The 21158-nt window shown below is 38.7% G+C and overlaps 1 protein-coding gene across 6 annotated transcripts in view; it reads left to right on the top strand.

The window, feature by feature from the left end:
• Positions 1 to 21158, top strand: part of LOC122076705 (WASH complex subunit 3-like) — a 59893-nt gene that overhangs the window by 4890 nt on the left and 33845 nt on the right. For all 6 annotated transcript variants that reach the window (XR_006139562.1, XM_042642161.1, XM_042642162.1 and 3 more), the window contains exon 3: positions 3074 to 3166. Coding sequence is in view for 5 of the 6 variants with exons in the window: in XM_042642161.1 (XP_042498095.1) it covers positions 3074 to 3166 (93 nt within the window). In the remaining variant the exon portion in view is untranslated. The remainder of the gene's footprint in view (positions 1 to 3073; positions 3167 to 21158) is intronic.

The following is a 21158-nucleotide window of genomic DNA, read 5'->3' as shown; positions in this document are numbered from 1 at the left end:
AGAGCTAGAACTAAGCCTATTGGAGGACATCTTTTTTATTCAACCAGAATTGTAGATCCTGCCTAGGATTGGATCACTTGTGACCCAATTTTACATTAAATGGGGTCGGGTACATGGATCCATACAAAACAAACTAGGAACAACATCCAAAAAAAAAAAAAAGTGGAAGGAAGAGATGAAAAGATGAGAGATGACAAAGGAAATATGAGAGTAGAAAAATGAGAGTAAGAGGAAAGAGGCACAACACAACAAGTCAGGTGAATCTCAGCTAAATGGGATCGATTACATGGATCATTGCCCTCCAATAGGTTCTATTCAAGGTTATACTTAGGAGTTGGGACCAGACCGAGACTATGCATGCCATTTCTCACCACTTTTTCTAAGGTCATAGGTTTGCCTATACTCTTTCAATCTGAATCAGATCACTCCTCCTTACTCTGGCATCCTTAGGCCTGCTTTGAACATGGCCATACCACCTCAAACGATTTTTGCGGAGCTTGTCATTAATTGGGGTAACTCCCAAATCAGCTCTAATATGCTCATTCCTTACTTTATCCTTCATAGTTTTGCCGCACATCTATCTTTACATCATCGTCTTGGCTACATATAACTTCTCTATATGACATTTCTTAAAATTGCCCAAGATTCTGCCCTATACATCATAGCTGGTCCACCAACAGTCTTATAGAATTTTCCTTTAAGATTTAAAAGGAAATGCCGATCACACAACACTCCGGATGCACTTCTTCATTTCATCCATCCCACTTTAATTCTCTGTGATACATTATTCTCTATGTCACCTTCTTTATTTGTGGTTGACTCCAGATATCTAAAATAATCACTTTATGGAATCTCTCTCTCTCCTCAATTTTCACCATTTCATTATCCATTCTAGAGTGACTAAAGTTATACATCCTATACTCTGTTTTCGATCTACTAATCTTAAAACCTCTTGTTTCCAAAGTTGATCTCCATAGCTCTAAATAATGTTAATCCCTGCTTTAATCACATCCACTAAAACGATGTTATCGGCGAAGAGCATATACCAGGGGACCTCGTGTAGAATGCTTTTGGTTAACTCATCCATGATAAACGCAAACAAATACTTGATGTAGCCCAATCGTAATTGGGGCCTCCCACAGAATTCACACTAGTCACCATGCCCTCAGACACATCCTTAATTATATCTACATGTGTACTCGACACCTCTCTCTTTACTAGGCATGGTTCAAGGTCTCAGCGAGATCTCGTTTTTTTAAAAAGGCGAGATGGATATACAAGCGAGCTGAAAAATGGGCAATATCTCGATCGAGATTTTGAGATCTCGCCACATATCTCAGTTTTGGTCTAGTTTCGGTTCAGTCTTGGTCCAACCAGGGCATATAAAGCAAGGTTTCGACCCAAATGAAGCGATATTTCGCTGGTTTCGACCCTTGGAGCTATATTTTGGGAGAAAAACACCATAAAGCTGTGGATTTGTTGTTTTTTCTTAGAGATCTTCATTGTTAGTAATATTGAAACAAAGATCTTCAACATTGGTGGTGGCTTTTCTTCTCGAGAATCTTCCCAAACCCATATTTTTCATAAAAACATCATCAAATCTTGTTTCTTACCATTGATTTTTTTATATGTGATGCTACTAAGTGTGATCTATAGATTCATGGAAGAAAAAATATTTTTCTGTTTTTAAATTAATTTTATTTTTAATTTTTCTGTTTAAATAAATGCTTTTCTTGAAAAAAAAATTGAAAAAATATGATTTATATATGATGATTGGTACAATAACAAAGTACCATTTTGAGTTTGATTTTTAAAAAACTGATGTTTTCATTGTGTTTAGAATGACTAAAATATGATAAATACATAGTTTCAGGGGCTACAAAGGCCATATGCCCACTGAGATCAATTAGCGAGATGGATGCCAAAAAAATACAAGATCTGGGTGAGATCTCGCCGGATCTTTTTTTTTTTCGTGAGATAAGTGGCGAAACTGAGATCTTAAACCTTATTACTAGGACATGCCTGATTAAATCTCTCGGGACTTTGACATATGCTTTTTCTAGGTCATAAAGAGCATTTGGAGATCCTTTTTGTGACTTTGTAACTTTCCATGAGCCTCCTCAGTAGGTAGATAGCTTTTGTAATCCACCTAGCATAAAACCAAATTGGTTCTCCAAGATCTTAGTTTCTCTTCTCAGGTGGGCTTCTCCATAGTTTCATAGTGTGACTCATTAGTTTTTGCTTCTATAGTTATAGCAGCTATTAGTATCCCATTTATTTTTGTTGACCAGGACTACAATGCTCTTATGGTTCTCAAGGTAACTGTTCTTCCTCTTTCAAGAGATGAGGCTTGATCTGTAGTTTTAATGAGATTAGAAAACTTAATTTTTTTTTCTTGCTGCGTTCCCAATCAACCTTTTCATCTCATTGAGTCTAAACCAAGTTCTTGATCCAGTCATCCAGCTTCCAGCCTCGTCATCTCTAGCAGCAGAAGTATTCCATTCCATAGGACATTTTGTTCCTCCTCATCATTAGATGAGGAACCAAAGCAGTCAATGTATTGGTAAATAAATATCAGAGCTATCAAAACTGGCAGAGGGATTTGTTGGAAATATTCATGCCTTGAATGTCTTAGGATCACTAACTAGTTTGGCATCTCATTAATCCTTCAACTGTACACAGACATGACATCATCTTGTCTTATTCCATTTTTCAAGAGATATCTTAAGCTCTTGTCTATGAACCTGACACCTCATCTCAGATGCTCTTGGCGAACAGTTTCTCAGCCATCTTCCAGCCAGATGTTAACTGCCACTTGCGCAGCTTGGATTTTGGTAGATATTATTTGTCTTCTCTTACTCTTTGGAAAGCAGTTTTTTGTGTCGCTTCTAGTTGGTAGTTTTGCAATTTAATGCAACAGCTTGCATGATCTCCCATGCATTTGCACCTGTTTGACATTGTTGCAGTTCTCTATACTTAGTTTCAGGATTTTTTTCCTCAAATGCAACTGCTTTCATCATTTTGACTGAATTTGCTTGATAGTTGAATCTGTTTTCTTTTATGAGTTATTTAGGAGAATGCTGAGGCTAGATTCCTCTCTTACGCTGCTGGAGGAACAGTTGAGGAGCAGTTATAGAGTTGAAGAAACTGAAGGGCATTGTGTTGGGTAAGAACTTGCTTGACCTTTATGAACCTGTGCCTAATCATTTTTCCTCAATAGTTCCTGCAACCTAGTATGTCAATCTGGCCTGCCTTTTGTATTATTCCATTTCACTTGGTGCTCTCGCTCTTGTTTGCTTCTAACCGTATTCATAATGTGTCATATCTTTTACATGGATCTATTACGTTCCATATATATTTTTTTGGTTGTGTTGAGCATGAGTGGAAATTCTCTCTGTTTTCTTTTATTATTTCTGCTTCTGTTAGTTTTTAATATTGTATGTTGTATCATATGAATCCATTTCCTACCATGTAGTTTTGTAGGGCATACTAGGGTTTTTTTTTATTTTTTTATTTTTTATAATTTAAATACTTTTTCAGTTCCTTATTTTTTCTTGTCATTAAATGGCTGCAGCACTTTATGTTTAGTTTTCCCCTCTTTAATCTTGTCCACATGTATGTTAAAGGTAACTGTAATCTGTTGTGGCAAGTTGAAGAATTATGACTATTTTGACTACTCCTTGAGCTCGCTTCAAGTGGGGTGTGGAATTGAACAAATAATCAAATGCATTTCTTTCTTTGATGGATTTTCAAGGCCATTGGTTGAGACATGGAATGATATGAAGAAACATACATAAATTACTTGGGGTAAATACCTCACTGATGGATACCCTAGCTAGCTTTGCACAGTCGTGAGTTTTCATCTGAGAACCTACTAGTGACTAGTCTGCTTGCTTAGCGAAAAGAGATTTATGGGAACGATTCTGGTGATTTTTTGTCTTGTGGGAACACTAAGAGTGGAATTGCCAACGGGGTTCATTTTGTGTTCCCACGGAACGAACTGGTCCAAAAATTACTGCGAGAACAAAAATGCAGAATCAAAACAAATTTTGTGTTTTGAGAAAAATATGAGCTAGACATTCAAGCCCTTTCTTGTAAGCCCGATAGTCCCTCCGCAGTTCTTCTCACACCCAAGGATCAATGTTTCGGTTTCAAGGCTGGTTTTGGCCCTGGCTGAAACCGAGATATCTTGGATTTCAACAGAAACCTGGAATTTTTTCTGGGCCAATCGGAACCTAGTTGTCGTGGCCCATAAAATGGCTTTTTGTCCCTTTTTTTTGTGGTACCTATTTTTACCGTTTTGCACTATTCTGTGAGTTAGTTTCACAAGAAAACCACCCAAAATGGTACTTGTGGTTTGGACCTAAGTTTGCTTGTGCACGCTAAATACTGATGTACACTAGCCCTATTATAAACATTGAATATATATAATTTAGCTATCGAAAATGGTAATATGCGGTTAAAGTTAGAATATGTAGATGAGGAAGAACAATGAAATGAGAGTTGGAGAAGAAGAAGAAGAAGAAGTAGAAGAGGGAGAAGGAGAGGAGGTGATGGTATGGTTGAATGGTATGTTGTGAGTCAAATCTCACTAACACCAAATATATTTCTTCACTAACATATTTACAGGAAATTACACATACCTCCCTAAGGAGAAAAGAGAAAAATAAAACATACATTATATGACAGATTACTAAACTACCCTTAGAGTAACATAACTAATATCTATAATACTCCCCCTCAAGCTAGAGAATAAATATCATACATTTCCAGCTTGGACAACAGAGAATTGAACTGATTATGGAGAAGACCCTTTGTGAAGATATCAGCCAACTGATTTTCAGTCCTCACAAAAGGTGTGCATATATGTAGCTAGTGTCAATATTCTCTTTAATGAAGTGTCTGTCCACCTCTATGTGCTTTGTCCTGTCATGTTGCACAAGGTTGTGGGCAATTCTTATGGCAGCCTTGGTGTCACAATAAAGCCTCATAGGTGCCTCAGTATCAAATCCCAACTCTTGGACCAACCTTCTCAACCAGAGAAGCTCACATACTCTATGAGCCATTGCTCTAAATTCTACCTCTGCACTAGATCGAGCCACCACAGATTATTTCTTGCTCTGCCATGTAACTAGGTTTCCACCTACAAATGTGCAATAGCCTGATGTAGATCTCCTATCAGATATTGAGCTAGCCTAATTTGCATCAGTGAAGCCTTCTATCCTCATGTGGTTATGCTTGGCAAAAAGTAATCATTTTTCTGGAGAGTACTTCAAGTACCGGAGAATGCAGTAAACCGCATCCAAGTGCCCACTCTTGGGAGTATGCATAAATTGACTCACCACCCCCACTGCATATGTAATGTTTGGACAAGTCAAGGACAAATAGATAAGCTTTCCAAGTAGTCTCTGATATTTCCCTGCATCAACAAGAGAAGGGCCAATATCTTCTCCCAACTTATGATTCTACTCAATAGGAGAACTTGCAGGTTTGCAGCTTAACATTCCCGTTTCTTTAAAAAAGTTTAGAATAAACTTCCTTTGGCATATATTTATGCCCTTTTTGGATCTAGACACTTCAATCCACAGGAAATACCTTAAGGATCCTAGATCCTTAATTTCAAACTGTTGGGCTAAGTAGTTCTTCAGATTGGCTATCTAAGCTCTGTCATTTCCAGTTACACAATGTCATCAACATAGACAATTAGAGCTGTAATGGTGCCATTACCACGCTTAGTGAACAGAGAGTGGTGAGCTTGACTTTGGGAATAACCATTCTTCAAGATGGCCTGTCTGAACCTTTCAAACTAGGCATTTGGAGATTGTTTAAGACCATACAAAGCCTTCTTGAGAAGGCACACCTAACCTGCAGCTGAAGGGAACTTAAAGCCGGGGAGGAGTTTGCATATAGACCTCCTTTTCTAAGTTGCCATGTAGGAAGGCATTCTTCACATCCAATTGATACAAGGGCCAATCCTTATTTGCTGCCAGAGATAAAAGGACCCATATGGTGTTATGCTTAGCCACATGAGCAAATGTCTCCTGATAGTCAATCCTATACACTTGACTGTATACTTTTGCCGCCAGCCTTGCCTTGTACCTCTCAATAGTACCATTGAACCGGTACTTGATTGTGTAGACCCACATGCATCCAACTAGAGTTCTCCCCCTTGGAAGGTCAATCAATTTCTAGGTATAATTTTTCTCTAGGGCCATCATTTCCTCAGTCATGGCTTGCTTCCACTTAGGGTCAGACATAACTTTAGAAACATTCTTGGGAATAGAAGCAGATGAGAGTGCAATAAAGTAGTAAATTCAAAATCTAAGGAGTAATGGCAGTATTGTAAATAAACAAAAGCTAAAAAGGAGAGTGGCAATTCTGTAATTAGATGGAAATTATAAAAAAATGGCAAACTTGTAATAATGGGTAGATAGTAAATAGAAAGCCAAGATTTGGTGGAGGGGTAAACTAGGAAGCAAAATTAAGACAAAAGGTTGGAAGAAAAGAGGAAAAAATAGGGGTAATTCTGGGATTTAACAGAAAGAAGGAAATAAAAACCTACTTTTGATGTGTTCTCCAACCTCACGAGTTCACATTGGGCACCAGAGAAAGGAATCAAGCTTCAGCCACAGGAATCTCCTTCAACAGTTCAGAAATTCCAGATTTACTGTCGCCTAAACTTGCTGGATCAACCCTAACCAGTATAGTTCACAGATTCAAGCAATACATGGAGTATTGAGCCTGAAACTCAGAACCAGTGTTAGTTGCAAGTATGATCTGCAACTCGTTGATCTGCTCACTATGGAAGAGGGCTTTGAAGGATAGAGCTCAAGGGTTTGGTTCGCATATGGCACCCAAACCATCGATCCAAATCCCAGATGCAATCGATGGTATTTATTGGTTCAGCAACACTTCTCGTAAGCCTGAGATGATAACCCAGAACAGGGGAAGGGAAGGAAACCAGAATAATAAAGAGGAAGATGAAGAATATAAGGAAGAAGAAGAGAAGGGAAAATAAGAGACAGAGAGAAATTATTAGAAAGGGAGAAGAAAAGAATCACCGGCAGCCATATTCATGGTTCTCACCAAAAAAAAAAAAATCATCAAGTTCTAATTCTCCAAAATTCTAAAACTGAAATTTCTCCATGGATTACATGTCCAATATAAAGAAAAAAATAAAAAATTAATGGCAGCTAACTTAAAATGGAAACTAATTTAAAATTAGAAACTAACTAATTTTAAGGAAATTGTTTCTAAAACAAAAGAAAATCAAATCAAAAGATTTTTTTTTCCTAAATCCATCGTGCAACTGCATTAGGTCAAACATAACTTTAGAAACATTATTGGGAATAGAAGCAGATGAGAGTGTAATGGTAAATGCAACACCTGTAGGGGAGAGAGAGTCATAGGAAACAAACTGGGCTATGGGATGAGTACAAGCTCTATTTCCCTTCCTAATCATAGTTTTTAAGGCGGTAAGGCGATGGAGGCGTTTGAGGGTCTTTCGGAGCGCCTTAGCTATAAGGCGAGCATAAAGCGTCGCCTTATTGACTAAAGCGTTCCTGTGTAATTTTTTTTATAAAACCAATCTATTTGGCTCAAATCCTAGTCGAATCCTATTACTTCTATGTTAAATAAATATTAAAGGTTCATATTCATACCAATGTAAGATATTCATCAAGAAAACAAATCAATAAAGTGAATAAACTAAGTTCATCTTCATCGATCATCAATCATTAATCATATTAACATATAATATAAATACATAAATATGAAACAAAATTATAAATATAAAGAAAAGAAGACATAAAAAATACAAGTATTTATTATACTTACCTCTATGAAGCCAAAATGAGTGCCTAAGCCCTAAGGTCATCCACTATATTTCTACTCCTATCAAAGAAGAATGAAGCTCACCGCTGCCGGAGCAAAATGGTCGCCTGGATCAGTGGTTCTTCCTGGTTCCTTGATTCCTTCTCAAAGCCCTTTCTTAAAACCCTTGACAAAATCCAAACCCTGTTTATGAATCGTGTTTTTTTTTTGTTTGTTTTGATTATTTTTGGTGCAGTAAAGCTGATCCCATACATTTCAAGTGTTAACAAAACCATTCACCTACCAATAAAAAATCTATATTTGGAATCTTCATCAAGTAATTTTAAAATGTGTTTAAAAAAAAAAAAACCCATAAGGCGCCACTTCACGTAAGGCGGAGCACTGCCTTACCATCTCTAGACCGCTTCGCCTTAGCAGCGCCTTAAAAACTATGTTCCTAATAGCAATAGGAAGATCTAACTTTGATGGGGAAGGAAGGATATTACCTGATTGAGGAGGGTGGATCTCAGGAGTTGGATTCAAAGAGGACTCTTGGTAGGTCTTCTTGTTCCTCTTTGTGTACACAATGGTCACCTTTTCATTACCTGAACCTGAACCACCTCTTGAATGATCACCAACATCAATAATATCCCCCTCTTTATGTTTCCCAATGTCAAGCATAAAGGAGAGATAGACAATGGGTCAAGAAAAGGGATCTCATCAGTAGCCTTTTCACTTCCATTATGCTCCCCCCTAAAAAGGATGTTGATGAGGAGCAAAAGAAGGGTGCAGATTGAAGGAAAGTGACATCTTTAGAGAGGAGCCTTCATCTGGAAAAAGAGTGATAGCACTTGTATCCCTTAGTAGTGGAGGAATAACCAAGAAATATACATTTAAGAGCCTTGGGGGCCCAGTTTAGTCCGAGAAGACTTATTAACATGGACATAACAGATACACCCAAACACTTTGTGGGGAAGAGAGAGAAAAAGACTGAGGAGACAAGGTGTCTAAGGGAGTTTTGGAGCCAAGGAGTTGTGTTGGCATACAGTTGATAAAAAAAGTAGCAGTAAGGAGAGCATCAGACAAAAATTTTTCGGAACATGCATGTCAAAGAGAAGACTCCTACTGACTCTAACAAATGATGGTTTTTCCTCTCAGCTACCCCATTTTGTTGGAGTGTGTCAACACAAGCTAGCTGATGGATAATGCTATGATCAGTAACATAGTCTTGAAGAACACCATACATGTCCTCCCCTCTTTGTTAGAACGAACAATTTTAATTTTAGTGTCAAACTGTGTACATATCATATGATGAAATTTTTTAAAGACATCACGCACATCACACTTGTGCTTTATTAGAATAGTCCAAGTAGCATGGGAAAATTTTTCCACAAATGAAATAAAATAACGAAAACCAAGTAAAGAAGTAGTAGTAGAAGGCCCCCACACATCAGAGTGCACAATGTGAAAAGGAACAGTAGATCTATTACCATGGATAAGGATAAGAACGACAATATTCGGCAAAAATAAACGGTTCACACTGAAAGACATGGGAAATAAGAAAAGAGATAAATAAATGAGGTAATTGTTTCCTCATAACAACAAAAGATGGATGTCCTAAATGTTTGTGCCGCCACATCACAAAATCCACAGAACTGCTATCAGTACATCCACACACATAAGACTATGCTGTAGCCAAAAAAGGTGATTGAGGTTCAAGTAGGTAGAGTCCTTTCTCCTCATGCCCACTGCCAATAATCCTCTTCATCACCAAATCTTGAAAGAGACAATGAGAAGGAAAAAAAAGTGACACAACAGTTTAGGGATTTTGTTTGGTGACTCACAAACAAGAGATTAGTGGCAAGGTTAGGGACATGAAGAACAGAATCGAGAAATGGAAGATGTAATAGGAATGTTACCTTTACTAGAAATGGAGGAGAGGGAGCCATCGGCAACCTTGACCTTATCTCTACCAGAACAAATAGAGTATGTATCATAATAATGGGATGTACCAGTCATATGATCCGTGACACTAGAATCAATGATCCAAGATGGAGCTATGGAAGGGGCGGACGAGGAAACTTGTAAGGCGAAAGCTGAGGAATCTAGCACTGTAAGTGCAGAAGAGGGTGAGCTTCCTAGTTGAGATATGACTATGCAGAATGCTGCAATATCCTCCCTAGTAAGGGAACTGTGCTCTGCTTGTGTACTAGGAGCAGACCCTATAATAGCATGATCAGCCTGAGCACTGTGGACTCTAGCTCCCCCACTACGTCCACCACAAGCACCACTAGAACCACCACGTATGCTAGGAGGACGACCATGAAGAACCCAACATCTCTCTTTGGTGTGGCCAGACTTCCCACAATGATCACATCGTCTGTCATCTCCACGAGGTGGGCCTTGGCCTTGGCCGCCACCATGCCAATCTCCCTGAGAGTTAGTTGTAAGAGCTGACCGCTCAAGAGGAGGGACATGTTCCATGGCCACTCGCCTGGTCTCCTCACTCTGCAAGTAGTTACACACTTCATCAAGGGATGGAAGTGGAGACTGGCCCAAAATTTGTATCCGGATCAGCTTATACTCGGGATTCAACTAAGGATTAAAGTATCGGTATTGGTCGCCGTATCGGTTGGTCAAAATTAAGATACGTATCGGAGGGTATCATATAGTATCGGAGATACGCTAAGATACGCTAAAGGCAAGGATTAAAGTATCGGTATCGGTCATCGTATCGGTCGGTCAAAATTAAGATACGTATCGGAGGGTATCGTATCGTATCGTATCGGAGATACGCTAAAGATACGCACATAAATGGATAGGGAACACATTTTTATACACTTTTGCATAAAAAAATAGTTAAAAAAAGCTATATATAACATGTAGAATGCATAAATACTTAAGTAGAGGGTATCGTATTGATAGACAAATATATTGAGTTGAAAATGTTCAAAATGATGAGGTTTGAGTTTCTTACAGTTTTTTCTTTCCTCATTGCCATTGCCACTGTGATGAGTGCCGTGAAGAGTGTCGTGGTGGTTCAAATCCTTGGCTAGGACCTTCTTCTTCAATAGGAGCAACTACGATGATATTCTGCACTTGTCGAATATAGGCACAATATTTACCCCAGTCGAAATATTTATGGTAGTGGGTCTCCCATTCATTGTAGAAAAATTAAATTTTTTTTTATAGAAGTTGTAGATTAAATGTTTTTAAAGAACATATAAAAAATCAACAAAGTGTGGACCAATATATTTGAGTAGATCTGAGAAATAAAAAAAAAAATTGAAACCCTCACTTTTTTGGGGAAAAAATGTGGGTTTCATTTGAAATCATGTATTTAGTAATTATAAGTTATGACATTATTTTTAAGAGTTGAATGAACTAAATTTTCTAAAAAAAAAAAAGTTTTGGGGATTTTTTTTAAAATTAATTTCTGAATAAAAAAATTAAAAAAATATATTTTTTTGAGAAAAATAAAAAATTTCCATGGAAGTTGTAGAACACTTGTTTTTACATAACATATAAAAAATCTAGAAAACTGTTGGTGAGAGTGTGAAGTGTTTGTTTCAAACAACAAAAAATTCACACTTAAGTAGCCGTATCGTACCGATACAGTACGATACGGCTCGATACTGCACGATACCTTCGATACGTACCGATACGGTACCGATACTCAAGAATTTTCAGATTTTCAAAAGTTCGTATCGTAGAGTATCGTACGTATCGGTACCGATACGGTACGACACGATACGATATGTACGATACGGCACGATACGCACCGATACTTAAAACCATGGTTAAAGGTATGCACATAAATGGATAGGGAACACATTTTTATACACTTTTGCATAAAAAATAGTTAAAAAAAGCTATATATAACATGTAGAATGCATAAATACTTAAGTAGAGGGTATCGTATTGATAGACAAATATATTGAGTTGAAAATGTTCAAAATGACGAGGTTTCTTACAGTTTTTTCTTTCCTCATTGCCATTGCCACTGTGATGAGTGCCATGAAGGGTGTCGTGGTGGTTCAAATCCTTGGTTAGGACCTTCTGCTTCAATAGGAGCAACTAAGATGATGTTCTGCACTTGTCGAATATAGGTTTTCATTACGATTGGCCTCAAGTTTGGAGCGCTCCATCCATAGTTCATCCACCAATCAGCTGTATAAAGATAATTGCAACATTAGGAGTTTGAAATAAATTTGAAATACAAGGATAGCTGATTAAGCCTAAATTACCAGGGTGTTGTGTTCCTCTAACTTGGATAGCTAAATGATCAGCAAACCTTTGAGTGGCCTCTCGGAAGTACTTCACCTATACATGTATTAACATATTAATATGCCACTCAATGTATTAAATATTAATCAATGATTCAATATGTAAGTTTAGTAGACTACTAACCTCTTCAACTGCATCTTTGGCCGAATCAATATTAGGAGCTAACTTGTTGATAACATCCTTCAACGATTCCATTAAATCTTTCCTAAACCTTAAATTGTTCTTGTAGTGCAGATCCAGATTCAAATAATAGGCTGCACATTGACATTGTTACATATTACTTATTGTTAACGATTAAGTATATTAAATTACTAATAAAGTCACTTGTAAATTTAATTGAGAAAATACCTGCCCAATGAAGGTCTTGAACCAAATTATTTTCCCATTGATTTATAATCTTCAAAAATGCCTTAAATGACTTTGGGTTCTCCTCTTCTATCTTTTGTTTGACAACTTCCATACAATGCACTATATTTCCCATCGTCTGTGCCTTATCACCATCAACTACTTTAAGTATCACAAATAGTGGTTGCATAATCTTAGTAAATCGGTATATCTTTTCCCAAAACTTTGTTGAGGTGATTAGGTCTTGAATAGTTTTTCCAATTTCAGTGGTTGCATATCTACTACTGAACCACTCATTAGAGGTGAATGACTTAACTAGCCCTTCCTCCCGATTTTGAATATTATCAAGTGCAATATAATTTGTTGCAAACCTTGTTGCTACGGGCCTCACCAAGTCACCTTTTGTGTACTTTCTCATCAGTGCCAACACCCAACTGTGATTGTAGATGAAGTTGGTGATCATCTTGGCATCAGAAACCAATGTCTGCACTTTGTTCATTTCACCAATGTCCTTGAACATCAAATCAATACAATGGGCTGCACAAGGTGTCCAATATAAGGTGAGATACTTCACCATAAGTAAAGTACCAGCCTTTTTGAAATTGGAGGCATTATCAGTCACAACATGGACAACATTATCTGGGCCAACTTCCTGAACAACTTCCTCCATTAATTTAAACAAATACATTGAGTCCTTGAAATCTGAGGATGCGTTGAAGAACTTATGGAATATTGTTTTCCCATCACAATATGTCAGAAAATTGATGATGGACATCCTCGTCGGTTCACTCCACCCATCACACATGATGGTCACTCCATATTCAGGCCACTTGTATTTAAACTCTTCAATGTATTCATCCACCTCTTTCACAATAGCATCTAAGTATGGCCCTGCAATTTCATGGGGTGTGGGTGGCTTCACATTTTTCCCACATGTCTAAATATCCTTGACCATAACCTTGAAGTACGGATCTTCAACTTTGTGAGGTGGAATCATAGAACTGTGGAACCACCTAGAGATTGCTTTCCCAATTTTCTTACTCAATGTTTTTGGTTGGAAAGCCTCTTCAATCCTTTGTTGCCCTTCATCATGATGTTTATATGGTGCATCTCTCATATCTCTAATTTCTAAGCTCCTTTTCCCCTTACCTTTACCACTGGAGGCAAATTTGTCAAACATGCCCTTCACAGTGCATCCAATATCTACACTTGGACGACTTCTAGAGCCAGAACCTTGTTCATAAATCATCGGGCCACCATGCCTAGGTCATACAGATTGACTTCTTCTCAGCTGTTCTGCTATTCATTGTTTTTCTTTTGCTTCCTCGCTTAAAATATGCATCGCTCGTGCAAGCTTTTGATCTTCATCCTCTGCCTCCATATCAGATCCTTCATAATCCTCATGATCCCTTAGATTTTCAACCAATCTATCATCTTCTTCAACAATTTTTTTTGCTTTATCTCTGCTTCCCCTTAAGTGCTTCCTCATTGCTTTGCTTATTTCATCTGGGCACTTGGTACATTTGGCAACATTAGAAAATCCTCTAGCCAAATGTTGTTTATGTCTGGTAATTCCACCTCATAGGTGGATAGTATCACAGTAATTGCATTTTGTACACAACCTATTGCCTTGTAATTTCTCGGCTGTAGCCCATCCAATATCTTTAGACCGTTCTTTAGGCGCCATCTTCCTACAAAGATACATAATGAATCATAATATGCATATTTATTGATTTATTATTTAGTAAATAATAGCATTTTTTAGAAACTAAAATGAGATGCATCCAAAGAAAAAAAAAAAGAAATTTTTTGTATTTTTCCAAATTTACATAAACTTGAAATGCACACTTTTTTTGGAAAAAATTGTGCATCTAATTTCACATCATGGTCATTGGCCAAGTAAATTATAATTTTTTTTTTTAAAACTAAAATGAACTGAATTTTCTAAAAAAAATGTATTTTTTTAGTATTTTTCTTAATTTTTAATTAATTTTCGAAATAAAAAAAATAAAAAATAAAATATTTAGAAAAATTAAATTTTTTTATAGAAGTTGTAGATTAATTGTTTTTAAATAACATATAAAAAATCAACTGTGTGAACCAATATATTTAAGTAGATCTAAGAAATAAAAAAAAATTTGAAACCTTCACTTTTTTGGGGAAAAAATGTGGGTTTAATTTGAAATCATGTATTTAGTAATTATAAGTTATGACATTATTTTTAAGAGTTGAATGAACTAAATTTTCAAAAAAAATTTTTTTTTGGTATTTTTTTAAATTAATTTCGGAATAAAAAAATTAAGAAAATACATTTTTTTTGAGAAAAATAAAAATTTTTCATGGAAGTTGTTGAACACTTGTTTTTACATAACATATAAAAAATCTAAACATTTTTAACAATTGAGCATGAGTAGATCTAAGAAATTTGAAAAAAATTGAAATCCTCATTTTTTTTTGAAAAAAGTGTGAATCCTTATAAATCCAATGATTTCATGTAATAAACTAATAATGATGCACAAAATGTGATTCTAAGTATGATGAACCTTAGATTTGTAAAAAAACTTGAAAATGTAAGGTTAAAGTTGAAAAAAGTGAGTAAAGATTCAAGAACTTACTATTCAAGACTTTCAACTTTCAAGTTCAAGGTTCTTCTTGGAGTATGCTTTTCTCCTTGTTTGAACCATTCACTTCCACAATGTTTCCTTCAATCTACCATTTGAGTCTCCAAAAAGGTGTGTGAATCAAAGGGGAAGAAAGAAGAGAAATATAGAAAACTGTTGGTAAATGGTAAGAGAGTTTGAAGTGTTTGTTTCGAACAAAAAAGGCACATTCCACACTTAAGTAGCCGTATCGTACTGTATCGGTACGATACTGTGTGATACTGTGCGATACGTACCGATTCGGTACCATAGTTTTTAAGGCGTTGCTAAGGCGTGGCGCTGATGAGGTCTAGAGATAGTGAGGCATGCTCCGCCTTACGTGAAGTGGCGCCTTATGGGTTTTTTTTTTTTTTTTTTAAGCACATTTTAAAATTGCTTGATGAAGATTCCAAATATAGATTTTTTTATTGGTAGGTGTATGGTTTTGTTAACACTTGAGATGTATGGGATCAGCTTTACTCCACAAAAAATAACCAAAACAAACAAAACAAAAACACGATTCACAAATAGGGTTTGGATTTTGTCAAGGATTTTAAGAAAGGGCTTTGAGAAGGAATCAAGGAACAAGGAAGAACCACTGATCCAGGCAACCATTTTGCTCCGGCAGCGGTGAGCTTGTTCTGGTAGGGGTGAGCTTCATTCTTCTTTGACAGGAGTAGAAATATAGTGGATGACCTTAGGGCTTAGGCACTCATTTTGGCATCATAGAGGTAAGTATAATAAATACTTGTATTTGTTATGTCTGCTTTTCTTTATATTTATAATTGTCTTATAATTATGTTTTTATATTATATGTTAATATGTTAATATGTTAATATGTTATGACGATTGATTATTGACGATTGATGATTGATGATTGATGAAGATGAACTTAGTTTATTCACTTTATTGATTTGTTTTCTTGATGAATATCTTACATTGGTATAAATATGAACTTTTTATATTTATTTAACATATGATTAATAGGATTCAACTAGGATTTGAGCCAAATAGATTGGTTTTATAAAAAAAATTACATAGGAACGCTTTAGTCAATAAGGCGACACTTTATGCCCGCCTTATCACTAAGGCGCTCCGAAATACCCTCAAACGCCTCCGTCGCCTTACTGCCTTAAAAACTATGTACGGTACCAATACTCACAGGAATTTTTATGTTTTCAAAAGTTCGTATCGTGGAGTATCGTATGTATCGGTACCGATACGGTACTGCCCAATACGATACTACCGATACACCGATACACAAAGAGGGTCCAAAAATTCCCTGTAGCGTATCAGTATGTATCGTGCCGATGCCTACCGATACAGATACGTATCGGTCAATACGGCACGATACGCACCGATACTTAAAACCATGGATTCAACCCACCAAGCAAAATAAAACCCATTCCTTTTCAAGTGTCTGGTAAATAGTAGCTCCATCCTGAGGATTGGACAGTTGGAGGTCCCTCTAATGATCATACTTCTCCCAGAGACTAATGACAATGTTTTTTTTTTTGTGAATAAATAATTCATTACCAAGCGAAAAGAGAAAAAATACAGCCCCTAGAAAGGGGAGGGAGAGGGAAATAGAACTATCTCAGGGGGAGGTACTACTCCTGATGGTGGAGCTGGGGAGCTCCCAGGAGTTTACAATATGACAGTTTCTAGGGGAGGGGTTACAAGTGGAAGTATTTCGAGAAATTTTTTCCTTGACATCAAAGGAGATGGAACCCCAAATCTTTTCAAGAGGGCGAGAGTTGGATGTCCATTTCCTATGATTTCTTTCCATCCAGATCTGGTTTATTGTAGCACAAAATGCTAGCCTTCCTACAATATCACATATAGACTTCCACTGAAAAGTCATGTCCATCCAAACCCACTCCCTTTGGAAAAGAAGAATTCTCCTGTTGACCGGCCAGCACTTGTTAAGAATCCATTTCCAGATGGTTGAAGAGCAAGCAAAGAAGAGATGCTCAATAGTCTCCGTCTCATTGCCACATAAGATACACAAGGGGTCAACTGGAATGCCTCTCTGTAAGAGAAAGTGGTGGGTGGGCAAGGAGTTAGTGAACACTCTCCAAGCGGTGAAGCTCTAACGAGGAATGTGATATATGAACCATATGAGACGATGCCATGGAGAAATCGGCCCTTGAGTCCTAACAAACTCCCAAGCAGCCTTGGAAGAGAAAAGCTTTGAAGAAGAAGGCATCCAAAGAGTAGTGTCCTGGCTTTGTTGCTGAGATATTGGAATGGCCGGCAGGGAGTTCCAAATATCCTCAAGGGGAGCCATGGAATTGGTTGGGGGAGAGCAGCCACAAGGGCCATCTTGGGCAGGCCTGAGCTATAGATTCTTCTGGCGCTTATAGCCGGATAGCAATAATTTTGTGCCATACCCATGAGGCATCTGCTGGGATCTTTACAGTTTAAAAAGAATCCGATTAAAGGGGGTTCGAGTAGACCCATTCAACCCATATACTCTTCTTCTTGGAAATGATTTTCCAAGCTAACTTGACAATACCCACCAGATTCACATCCTTTATCCTTCTCAAACCAAGCCCCCCTTCTGCTTTAGGACGGCAAACTGCAGCCTAGCTGATAGGACGAAGAAATCTAGAGCACTCGCTACCTTTCCAAAGGAAAGAGGCAAACTTAGACTCCAACTTGGAAATAGTGGATTATGGCAAAGCATAAATACCTAACCAGTAAATGTAAGAAGCTTGGAGGACGGATCTAACAAGCTCAAGCCGCCCTGCAAATGATAGAAGCTTTCCTTTCCAAAGCTGAAGGCGCTTTCTAATAAGGTCAAGCATAGGAGTACAATGATGGGAAGAGAGCCTAGCTGGAATAAGCGGGAGCCCGAAATATTTAACTGGAAGATGCCCCATGGAGAAACCTGATTGCTCCAGAAGAGATGTCTTGGCAGACTCAGAGATACCAACAAAAAAGATAAGAGATTTTGCCGGATTGATGTGGAGCCCAGACATTGTAGCAAATTGAGACAGACAAAGCATGATGTTTCCGATAGAAGAAGGATCAGCTTTGGAGAATATCATCAAATCATCAGCAAAAGCAAGGTGAGTAAGCTTCATAGCCTTACACTTAGGGATGGCTGAGATGAGGTGGGTGTCAGTAGCCACTTGCAGACTTCTGGAAAGAGCTTCCATGGCAAGACAGAGGATGTAAGGAGAGAGAGGGCAACCCTACTTGATACCCACTGAAGAGGAAAAGTAGCCAGCTGGGCTTCCATTCACCAATACTGAGAATTGAGGTGAAGCAATGCACTGGTATATCCAGTTAGTGAAGGTTGGCGGGAACCCCATGCTATTGAATATCAAGGTAATGTAATCCCATCTCAGAGAGTCAAAAGTTTTGTGGATGTCAATCTTCATAAGAGCAGCTGAGGAGTGGGACTTCCTGTCAAACCCTTTAACAATTTCATGGCAAAGGAGAATATTATCCCCAATACTCCTCCCAGGGATGAAGGCCGATTGGTTGTTGCTAACTAGGGAGTCAACCACGAGCTTGATTCTATTAGCAAGGATTTTGGCTATAAATTTATAGAGGAGATTGCATAAGGAGATTGGCCTGAAATCTTTCATCTCATCGGCATCCTCTTTCTTCGGAATGAGACAAAGGAAAGTGTGACTGACCCCTTTGATTTGACTAGGGTTGAAGAAGAAGTTCTTGACTGCTTTAATCATGTCCACTTTGATTAGATCCCAAGAAGAGGAAAAGAAGCCCATGCTAAAGCCGTCAGGACCCGGAGCTTTGCTTGCTTTGTGGGAGAGGATGACAGTGGTGATCTCTTCATCAGTAGGGACAGCCATAAGAGGACCGGATAGGCTACCAGGAATGAACTTGTTTAGGAGGCCATCTGGGATGATAGGGGGGGAGGGGCTGGATCCAACCTAAACAGGTTCTTAAAGAAATCAACAACAACTCCTTTTATCTCTTCCACTTTGTGAACTTGGATGCCATCAGGGGTGGTTAGCTTGATGATAGAGCTATGATTATTTCTTGCTTTTACCGATCTGTGGAAATAAGCAGTGTTTGAATCCCCAAGCTCTGACCAATTAATCATAGACTTCTTTCTCATAAAACTTTCCTCTTGAGCAAGGAGGGTGGAGAGCTTGGCTGCCTCCATTTTCTCTTCATTAGCCAATGAGAGATTGAGATGATCAACCTGCAATTGAATCTGGATGGAGGAGAGCTTGTTCCTGCAATCATTAACTTGAGAAGAAATATTCCCGAAGGAGTTAGTATTCCAAGCCTTGAGAGCAATTTTGAGATTCTTTAAATTTCTAGCCACGGCTATGAGGGGGGAGGAGAAGGCTTGGACAGGCTTTTCCCAAGCGTCTTTGACTATGGAGGGGTATTCCGGATGGCTGGTCCACATGTCAAAAAATTTAAAGGGTTTAGGCCCAAAGGAGGTGTAGGGCTGGATTAGGAGGGAGATGGGGCTATGATCTGAGATGTCAGGGGTTTCAAAAGTTGCATGGGAAGAGGGGAAAGTATTGAGCCAAGTATCGTTAACCAGGACTATGTCTAACTTGTAAGCAATGCGAGCTTGCCCCGATCTTTTGTTGTTCCATGAGAATTTTATTCCAGACCATCTAAGGTCTTCCACAATAATATCATCAATACAAGCATTTAGAGAGTCCGCATTACCACTGTCCAAGGGACCCCCTCCCTGCTTCTCATGGGATAATCTGATTACATTAAAATCTCCACAGATACCCCAAGGGAGATTCCCAATCTGATTGGCAATGCGCCTGAGCCCATTCCAAAGGATATCCCTATCGGCCAGCCTATTAGAGGCATATATAGAAGTGAGGAGAAAAGTGGAGTTGCAAGCAATATCGGAAATTGATAAAGTGGAGAAATTGGGAGGAGGCGGAGAGGAGGGTGACATTTAACTTAGAACTGTCCCAAATGAAGCAAATGCGACCATTAGGGTGATTAGAGTGGTTGGACAGAAACTGCCAGCCAGGGGCAACGGTGGAAATAATTTTCCTCATGTTAGATTCTTTAACATGAGTTTCTAGAAGGCTACAAAAGGAAGCTCTGAGCTCTTTGATGAGCACTCTTACATCAACATGCTTGGAGGGGGAATTGAGACCCCTGGAGTTCCACACTAAACCTTGAGACATTAGGCACAGTTAGAGGAGGGCAACAAATGCTCCCGAGAAGCGGGGCCGAGGGAGCCAGGAACAGGCCGAGAACTGCTTCGCCGCTGGTAGGAGCGATGGCCAGAAGGGATGGAAGCCGCTGGGGCAAGGGGAGTCAGAATTGAAAGGCCAGATGCCGGAGTAGATTTTTTCCGACCCCTTTTCTGGATACGCTTGGGATTGGCATACAGAGAAGGACCATAGGGTAGAGGAGATGGGGTGTCGGTGATGTGGGTCATGGTTTGGTTTTAGTCTAGATCCGAATGAGTCTGGGCCAAGTTCAGGGACTGGCTTAGGGAGTTGTGGGCTTGAGATGGTTTAGAAGGCTCTGATGTATTTATCAAGAGGGTAGGCTAAAAAATGGGCTCAGGCAGACTGGGCTCAGGATGGGTTTCCAAGTTAATGGGCTCCGAAATGGGCTCAGCCAGATTGGTCACACTCACAACTAAAGGCCCAGGGGCGAGAGTGTCATTCAACGAGCTAGGAAGAGACAAAGCATTTCTGACAGCACCACGTGGTTCCTTAGCCAAGGAATGGTGGATGTGTCCAAGGGTTTCCATTAAAAGGGGGGAGGAAGCCCTGCTTGAAGACGCCAACTTCGAAGGTAGCTTCGACGGTGAAGGAGAGGATTTGACGCTAGACTCGTCAGAATCAGCGAGATCGTCGTCGGACGAAGAGCCCGAAGAGTCAGATACGGACTCACTAGTAGAGGAGCTACCATCGGAACATTTTGAGGAATCATTGGCACTGCAGCTTGCCGATATAGCAGGGCAAGCCTTTACGTCACCATCATCCGACCTTTCCTGCAATGGAGAGTCGTCGATGTTGTCTGACGTGTCTCCCAAGGCAGTGAATTGATTTTGACTGGCAGGCAAGGACCGATTCAGGACCAGTGGGTTTCCGGCGG

The sequence above is a fragment of the Macadamia integrifolia genome, chromosome 4, assembly GCF_013358625.1.
Source record: "Macadamia integrifolia cultivar HAES 741 chromosome 4, SCU_Mint_v3, whole genome shotgun sequence".
Lineage (NCBI taxonomy): Eukaryota > Viridiplantae > Streptophyta > Magnoliopsida > Proteales > Proteaceae > Macadamia > Macadamia integrifolia.
Note: the sequence above shows the minus strand (reverse complement) of the source record. Positions and strands in the feature narration are given on the sequence as shown.